General features: G+C 36.1%; 1 protein-coding gene across 2 annotated transcripts in view; it reads left to right on the forward strand.

Moving 5' to 3' along the window:
- LOC111874417 (otoferlin) overlaps positions 1-9296 on the forward strand; it is a 222554-nt gene that overhangs the window by 174924 nt on the left and 38334 nt on the right. For both annotated transcript variants that reach the window (XM_023869914.2, XM_033755444.1), the window contains exons 11-14: positions 1241-1427; positions 2872-3086; positions 6084-6270; positions 6947-7137. In XM_023869914.2, the coding sequence (XP_023725682.1) occupies positions 1241-1427; positions 2872-3086; positions 6084-6270; positions 6947-7137 (780 nt within the window). The remainder of the gene's footprint in view (positions 1-1240; positions 1428-2871; positions 3087-6083; positions 6271-6946; positions 7138-9296) is intronic.

A 9296-nucleotide genomic window follows, 5' to 3' on the forward strand; every position in this document is an offset into this window, starting at 1 on the left:
CTCCGCTTGGCACCACGGGGAGAGTGGCGGGGTGATGACTCGCCTATTACGAGAGCGCTACGTTACCGCCACGTGCCGCTGGCGAGGTAGGGGTCCTCCGTTGCGCAACATGTCACACTATTATTGTACCAGTTCGCAAGGAATGTTTATGAAACTGACTGTAGTAATTATTGTGGAATATCACTACTCTCTACTTCATACAAAATTTTATCCAATATCCTTCCCTCAAAGTTAATTCTATATATAGACGAAATTATTTGGGATCATCAGTGCGGGTTTCAACATAACAGATCAACTACTGATCAGATATTTTGCATTCATCAGATACTGGAGAAAAAATGGGAGTACAATAAGACAGTACATCAGCTATTCACAGACTTCAAGGAAGCCTATTTTTCAGTTAGAGAGGAGGTATTGTACAATACTGTGACACAACGCCTGAAAGTCGGAATAGTTCATTGCTAGGCAACGGCTCGGTAAACACATTTTTGCAGAAGCGAACATGCCAAACAGTAAAAGAGCAATGTTTTCTGTGGTTCACACCATGTGCATTGCAATGCAGTTGTGTGGTAAACACATCTCTGCAGCAGTGCTGCCTTATATAGATTTGGCCGGACCTAGAGAAAACATGTGCCATGTGCCAGAATGTGTTGCTCACAGCACATACAAAACGTTGCTTCCTCTATTGTTGCAAAGGCAGGGTTACCACGTGGTTGCCTAGCAATTTAAGTCCTGTTGTTGAATTGAATTGAATTGAATTTATTTACATTCTATAAATCCTAAGTAGGTTAGTACCTTTGGATACAGAACAAGTCAAAAGGTTACATACATAAGTACAGGCAATTTTAGCTTAAAAATTAATATAACTTAATTTTACATCATTCTCTATTTACATTGAAGTATTCATCTAAAGAGTAGAAGGAATGAGCATGTACATAATTCTTCAACTCTGATTTAAACTTTCTAGTATCATTGCCCAAGTTTTTAATACTTTGTGGCAGATTGTTGAACACTTTTATGCCAGTAAAGTAGACTCCTTTTTGATATACTGATAAAGTTGATGAGGGTAGGTGGAAGTTATATTTTTGTCTAGTATTCATGTTATAGACATCAGAATTTAATTTGAATTTATGTATGTGTGTCATGGGAGTGTGTTTAGTGACCCATTGCCTAGCAATGGATATACAGGTTGTAGTATGATGTGGAAATAACTCAGTACAAATTGTTTCACTTCTTCCAGGGCAAGACAAGTGTGAAAAAGAACAGTTATGCTCCTGTGTGGAATGAACAGCTAGTTTTTACAGAAATGTTCCCTCCACTTTGTCAGCGTATAAAGCTGCAGCTCCGTGACAATAACCCTGTCAATAACACTGTCATTGGGACCCATTTCATTGACCTGAAGAATATTTCCAATGATGGAGAGAAGGGTGAGCCTCCTCAGGTAGTTCCGACATGCAGGACTGTAGCAATATTATGCTTCATGCTTAAGCATGTTGACCAGAGGGTGAATGAATTCTTGTTAAACGTATGAATGCTTCATTACTTTTTGTTACTTTGAAAGATAATGTTAAATATAAATCATAAGAAAATAAAGACTGAAAAATTATGTAAGACAAAATAACTACCTTTTGTCACGTAATTCATCCACTCTCCCTCTTTTGCACTAACAGGTCTGGTTGCACGATTCAATAAAGGATTTATTAAAATGGTCTGAAAAATATCACTCTCCTCTTAATCTGAACATGGTAGAACAAAAATATATACATCAAGCTGGCCAAGTAATCAAAGAAAATGTTCCTATGTTTCCTTCCTGAGGCTGGAAAAATGAAATGTGTGCAACAAAATAGAGAATGGGTTCTGTATTTTTAGTTACTATAGGATTCTGACAATGGTGTATAACACACAGAGATACAGAGTTTTCGGACTTTATCCTTCGTCCTAGTTTTTAAGGTAACTAAGAAAATCACGACGTTTCGGAAACTGGATCTGTTTCCATCCTCAGGTGAGGGAAAACACCTATTCTGTTGGGTCCCTCACCTGAGGACGGAAACAAATCCAGTTTCCGAAACATCGTGTTTTTCTTAGTTATCCTAAAAACCAGGACGATGGATAAAGTCTGAAAACCCAATATCTCTGCAGTTCTGTATTCGTTTAACTGATGAAATAAGACAACTTCCTTTATGATTGTAAACTCTTTAGTTATTTATTAATTCACTACATATGTCATGCCCATCATATTTCTGTGCTTTGTATGTTGTCTCATTCAAAGGATGCTCATCCATGACTGAAAGATCATTTCAGAGATCACATGACTGAACAATTTATGCTGAACCATGCTTAATGTGATGTCATTCTAACACTATGTTGCCCTGCATTGGCTGTCATACTGGCTGCCATTCATCATTTTATCATTTAGAGACATACTTACTTGTCTAAAATGTCATCTTTTGCATATAAATATTAAGTGCATGAAACATAACAATTTACACTTTTTTAATTTCAGAGTTAAAAACGAAATTGCATTCATTATAGGAAGAAACATGATAAATCCACTTATTGTATCAATGAGACCAAGTAGGGTAGCAAAGAAAAAAATCCCCAGGAAATGATCACTGGTCATCCATCCTGTAGACAGTCACATCAGTCACTGAGTTATCTCAGCTCATGAGAGACAGTACATAAAATGCATTTCAATCAGACAGTCCAATAACGTCAGGATGCAGCGAATTGAATGTCTTGGAAAAGTATTAAGTTGCATAAGAGAGTCGTCATGAAAGCAGCTTCATGTATTCTTATGTAAAAATTAAAATACTAACTTATTTTAAGAGAAACATGGCAGAAATTAATTATTGATTTATTACATGTGCACAGGATTTCTGCCAACATTTGGCCCCACATTTATCCACCTATATGGATCAACAAGGGACTACAGTCTTATCGATGAGCATTCAAACCTCAATACAGGTTTGGGAGAGGGAGTATCTTATAGAGCCCGTCTTCTTGTGGCCATTCGCACTGAAATCACAGACAACATTGACTTTGCACCATCAGAGGTAGAAGTGGAGCCTACATTCCCAATCAATGAGGTAAGACTAACCTTTCTTCACTGATTTTATGTAATTATTCTCTAAAACTATATGATGTGGTTGAATGATTACACTGCAATTAGTAATTGCCCATTGTTCAAGTTTCATTTAACACATCTTCATATAACAGACTGAAAGTCGACTGTTAGTGGCAGTGCTCAGGATCAATTATGGAACCCACTGGTTACTAATCTTGTGTGCTAACTACTGAATCATAAGGGTACTTACAGTGCTCATATTCAAAGCATTATAAGTTCATGCCCATCTGTGTCACTAATATCAAGCTGCATTATGCCAGATCTCACCAAAAAATTTGATACTCAGTCAACTGATAAATTGCTACCAGCTACTGTGGAAAAAATATCTCAGTGGTCTGTTTATAAATGCCTCAAATTTGACTTAATATAAGAAATAACGGTAATCTCAGGGTGATAATTATCAATCACCTGAATACTGGAATAGAGTATGCCCCCAAAACATCATTTAGAAATGCTTCTCAAGTTATGCAATAGTTGTGTTCCAAAAATAAAGTCAAAGATGATGAAATCGCATGAAGAAAATATTAGCTAGACAAAATGTTCCCTCTGCCCTCTAATTCTTGATCCATCAGCTGCACAATACTCTATATTCTCCCTTCATCCGACTTCTCTTTATAGTCCAGCAAGTAATTAGAATTAAAGCAAATACTACTACTGGAAATTGGTCCATATTATTTGAGGACATTAAAATAAAATCACACTTCCAAGCTTGCATATAATGAAGAGTACCTGTACAGCATACTAAATAAATATTATATGATTGCACATGTCCTATATAATACAAAGAAATCCAACTGAATGTTACTGTGTGAAGCACTAGATTTGAACACTAAATTTATTAATTTGAACTTCTTAAATGGCTTGGGATCAAGGGAATTTAATGTGAAAACTTTAAAGTGAGGAACGTTAAACAGAGACACTGTAATAATGTAATGAATAAATTATTGTCACAAATATTTAGAGTCATCAGTTTGATTTCAATGCGAAAGCTCTGGTGACTGAAACAAGATTATTTCTAATTGAAGTATACTGATAAAATTATTGTGTAACTGAAGGGCCAAATGTAGTACTGTGCTGAGTAAGAATAGTTAAATATATTTTGTACAAAATGAACAAATTTCACAGCCAAATACTGTTTTCTCTCTTTGTGATAATTACTGCAAACAACAATTTAAGAATTACTGAGCTTCTCTTTATTATATAAGGAGAGATATGTTTTTATCTTCTTTTTCCTCTGTGGGGCAGCAATATCTGTATATAGCAGGAGACAAATAATTTTTATGTTTTCAAAAATAGATTGATATATTCCGATATTTCTTTTCATATATGTTCAGTTTCCCTCAAAACTGATTTAATGTATTTAACTGCATACTTCAAAGATATTTTTAGCTCCAGAAACTTATTTCATGATTTTGTTACTATTTTTATCCCATGGAATAGCTCAGTCAGTAATGTGGCTAGTTTTGGTTGGCTGACTAGGGTTAAATTTCTAGCAAGAACAGTAATTCTCTCTTGTCTGCCACATCCAAACTAGTTCTGCAGTTCATTCATCATTCTATCCAGTGGCTAAGAGGATCTCTTTCCTTGAGTGCAGAGCAGCCAGAGCACAAACCTAACCACTCTTTCTATCCCATGCGCAGGTTAACATTTACTGTGTGAAAGCAAATACAGGTTCCCTTTAACTGTAGTTTTAACTGACTTGATGGGACTTGACTTGATTACTCTGTAATAGACAATGTTAATATGTATTTTATTGTGATAATAAGTTGCAGTGCAAGTTACATGCATGTTGTATTTAATTATTTAATTGTAGGTGGGTTCTTTTTATTTTTGAGGTGAGTGTTATGAATGGAAAATAATGGATGTTTGTGCTAATTACTGATAAATAAAACTACACTAGTCATTTTTTAAATTTTTATTGTAAGATGCCCATAACTCTTTGGATATGATTTTGCTCTGTTATTGACAATGTTGATAAGTATTTTGTTATGATAATAAGTTGCAGTCCGAGTGTTATATGCATGCTGTGTTTCGTTATAGCATTGTATCATCAGTTATCACAACAATGGTTGTGGATGTTGTAATATCTTAATGACGCCCTCTGGATTGATTTTATTGTAACTAGGGCTTGGACGTGTTCTATATCTGGTGGCGCCATTGCCAAATGTAGATTTGATGAACAAAAATAAATTGAATTGAACTGAATTGTATTGAATACACGCTTCCATTGTATTGTAGTGTTATTAAATATTATTTAAAATCTAAAAAGAAATATAACATTCATTCACTATATTTGTCTAAAGTGATTTATTGGGCTTCAGAGGGTAACATGTACTTGTTTGTAATTGATTGCACATTTCTAAGGGGTTATTTTGTGTATTTACATAACCACTGAGGGTTTCAAAATTCTAAAAATATTTACAATTTAATCTTAGCTGCTATTTTTTTCTTTATTGTGTTACAAACTGTCAAAATGGGACACATACCTGAAGCCACTAAGAAAAATGCCTTGACTTGTTTAATTAACTCATTCATAAATTACGCACACCTTTTAGCCTCATTTTTTGATAATAATTTGTTATTTTGAAAAATATATGTCAGTACAAAGGCACTGATATCACTTATATTTGTGTGTTCAGCATTTTCAAGTCAATTTCGGAGAGTTTTGAGAAATGCAGTTTTGTGTAACAGAAATTGAAACAACGGCTAACACACTAAGACACAACCCCACAATGCAGCATTTGCACCAGGACATTATGAGACAATGCAGAATTGAGCTTTGAAATTTAAAAACTCCCTGGCTGTGAGAAATTACAAGAAACATTAAATTCTATATGCTAGAGGTTAACAATGATTGCAGCTTCATCTCTCCATCCCCCATACCGCTTTTTGTTGAGTTGTGCAGGCAAAGAGGCAAATTTATTTTCTTTTACTTATCCCTTACTTTGATTTTTTGCAGACATCCTATGGAAAGAACGAAGAATTCTTTTTATTTGCTACCATTATTGATGCCACTATGATAGACAAAAAACTTGGAGATAAACCTCTTTACTTTGAAGTCAGTATTGGTAATGCGGGAAACTCTCTGGATGGCCACAATGAAACATCAAAGGACCTTACTGAATCAGACAATGACGAAAATCTAGGTATGAAAGTATAAAATAAGATCCCTATTCAGCATTTATCTCAAAGACAGTGGATCTGAACTCCATACACAGCACAAATTAAAATGAAGAATATTCAACAGGGAAATTGTTAATTTAGAAATTGAACATAAATAGAGGAAAAACAAGTCTAACAACATTGAATAGAATTTCGACTCTATTCACTGTATATTTAAGGCTTTTACTATGACAGTCTTGCTAAAGTACATGTTACAGAACATAGGTTCATGAGTTGTGGTTTGTTGACAGATTGTGTCAGATCTAGAAGACTGTGATGTCATGAGATTGATCAGTTTTGTGAAATTTGGTACGGTTGTAAATTATAAACATGCCAACAAATACTGATGAAGCTTCTTTTGTATAGAGCTCACAAACATACTGACAGTATGGAAATTAGAGGATAGGTCTCTATCTGATAACTTCATATCAGTGAAAATTTTACACAGAATTAAAGTACAAGTATATATTACATGATTATTAGTCTGTAATTTCCACTACCATTTTTGCATAGCAAGAACTTTTTAAGGAATGCAAATAACATAATTTAATCCCAAAACTTTCTTTTGCTAGAAAATATTATGATATTTCATTAACTATGAAATTACTTGCCCTTCATTTTTAAGAAACATAATGCTATCAGAAACTTATATTCCAACAGAAACAGTAACTACAGACTCCCTGTCATGGCAAAGCACCACATCACCTGCCAAACCAATGACTAATGACCATATGTATTACTTCTTGCCATATTGGGATGACAAGCCTTGCATGCATGTGCGTTCAGTGTGGCCTGACTACAGGAGGCGCATGTACAACTCCAATATCATAGCCAGGATTCTGGACAAATTGGTAAGCAGTATACCCAGACTAAGAATCACAGTTTTAATTAGTAAATCAGAGAAGAGTTTCCTGAAATATTTCGAACTGCAGCACACATTTTCTGATAATTTTTGGCAGCACATGCACTCCAACATAACCATTATGATGCCTATCACTGTAACTAACTGTAACTGCTTAACTGACAAACTAATTATTTTTTTTTTAATTTTCACTTAGTGGGGAGTGGAGTCCAACTGGGTCCACTCATCACGACGGTCACTGATTGGCCTATTGTAGCCTGCCCTGGGTGATTATGATGATGGAGAATTTGGTGGAATGAAGATAGGCAGGGGAAACCAAAATACTCGGAGAAAACCCGCTCCAGTGCCAATTTGTCCACCACAAATCCCACTTGACCAGACCCTGGCATTGAACCCGGGCCGCCGCGGTGGGAAGCCAACGATTAACCACTTGAGCTATGGCTTGGCCGTAACTGAACAAATAACTAGCTAACTAATTTCTCTTTAAAATTAAAATCTCTCTACTTTCTTTGCTCGATAGTGATCCATCTCTGATTTTCAAAAGTTTGACTACTTTTCATTCGTATTTAGTACCAAGTAACTCGGAGGTAGCTCGAGGACTAACTGTGAATAGCCTTCGCTGCTCCTCATGTAGCCTCGAGCGGACAATACAGAAAACGGCCACGTAATAAGCACCCTTGTTGCCTGGCGCTGTGTTGCTAGCAACGCTAGCGGTAGTAACCGCTGTTACTACCGTCGTCTCTCGCAATCCTGGTTACCCGCGCTGCCTAGCAACCCGCGGTACCCTTGGTGACGTCATAACTGTTGACTCGCGTTGCATAGCGACCAGGATGCTAGGACTCAGCTAACTTCGGCTCACTTCGGCTTCGCTCGGCGCATCACGGCTGGCGGGGGGGGGCGTCATCCATAGCTCAACATGTCACAATATGTTATGTAACTGAAGGGAAAATAAAATGGTTTCTTCCATATCAGGTGGGAAAGGGAGAGTGATAGAGAAGGTGATAAGCCACAGGTCACAGTGCATTCTCATTAGCCACCTCCCTTATAAGTCTAATTGCTACTCAGGATTGTTTCAATAGGAGGAACAGCACCAGTGATTCTGTAAACACAACTGTAGAAACCCAGTGGGTATTCATTAAAAGAAATAACTGGAATACAAAATGTACATAATTAGCTCTTAGTGTTACAATTGTAAATGCTTATTTGTTTGTAATTTCTCTTTTCTTATACAGTTAGCAAACAGCAAAAAAAAAAAAATGTAAATGATAAGAATAATAATGAAAAAGTTCAAATGGTTTATACTATGTTGGAGGGAGGTGGCAGTTGATCTGTAGAAACAACCTATTGAATACTCTAGAGGTAAGAACTGCAGATTAAATTGAAAATAAAATTTGAAACTCATAAGATAAACAATACAAAAGAATGCATGTGATACTATCAGTGATTTGGTTGGTAAAGTTGAGAAGATAGCAAGAAAACCATGGGTTACACAGGATATGATGAGTAAAATGGAAGAGCAGAGGAAATGGAAGAATGTCAACAATGAAGAAGGCAGGAGGAAATACAGGAGACTGAAGAATGAATTGAAAAGAGCCACGGACAGGGCCAAAAAGAGAAGATATGTAATGAGATTATAGAATTTCAAAGAACAGGACCTATCATTTGATGTACATGAAGACAAAAGAACTAGGATGGAAAGAGAATCATGGGATTCAAAATATTGGCATCGAAACCTCCCAAGGGAATAGAATAGTATATCAGAGGCAAGTGCTGAAAATTTGGGAACATTATATTACAGAACTATATGATCGACCTAATCGGCCAGAAACCTTAGAAATTGAACCGGAAGAAGGAGTAGATACAGATGATAAAGGACCATATATTTTACAAAGTAAGGTGGAAAAAGCTATCAAGGAAATGAGGAAGGGAAAGGCTACAGGAGATGATGATGTACCTGGAGATGTGCTCAAGTTACTGGGAGAAGGTGGTTTGAAAACACTGACAAAACTAATGAACACCATATATGAAAGTGGAGAGTGGCCCAAGGACTTTACAGAAGTTACAATGATTGCCTTAAAGAAAAAGACAAAAGCTACAAAATGCAGCGACCATCGCACAATAAGCCTTATTGCACATACAGCAAAGATA

The sequence above is a fragment of the Cryptotermes secundus genome, unplaced genomic scaffold, assembly GCF_002891405.2.
Source record: "Cryptotermes secundus unplaced genomic scaffold, Csec_1.0 scaffold251, whole genome shotgun sequence".
Classification (NCBI taxonomy): domain Eukaryota; kingdom Metazoa; phylum Arthropoda; class Insecta; order Blattodea; family Kalotermitidae; genus Cryptotermes; species Cryptotermes secundus.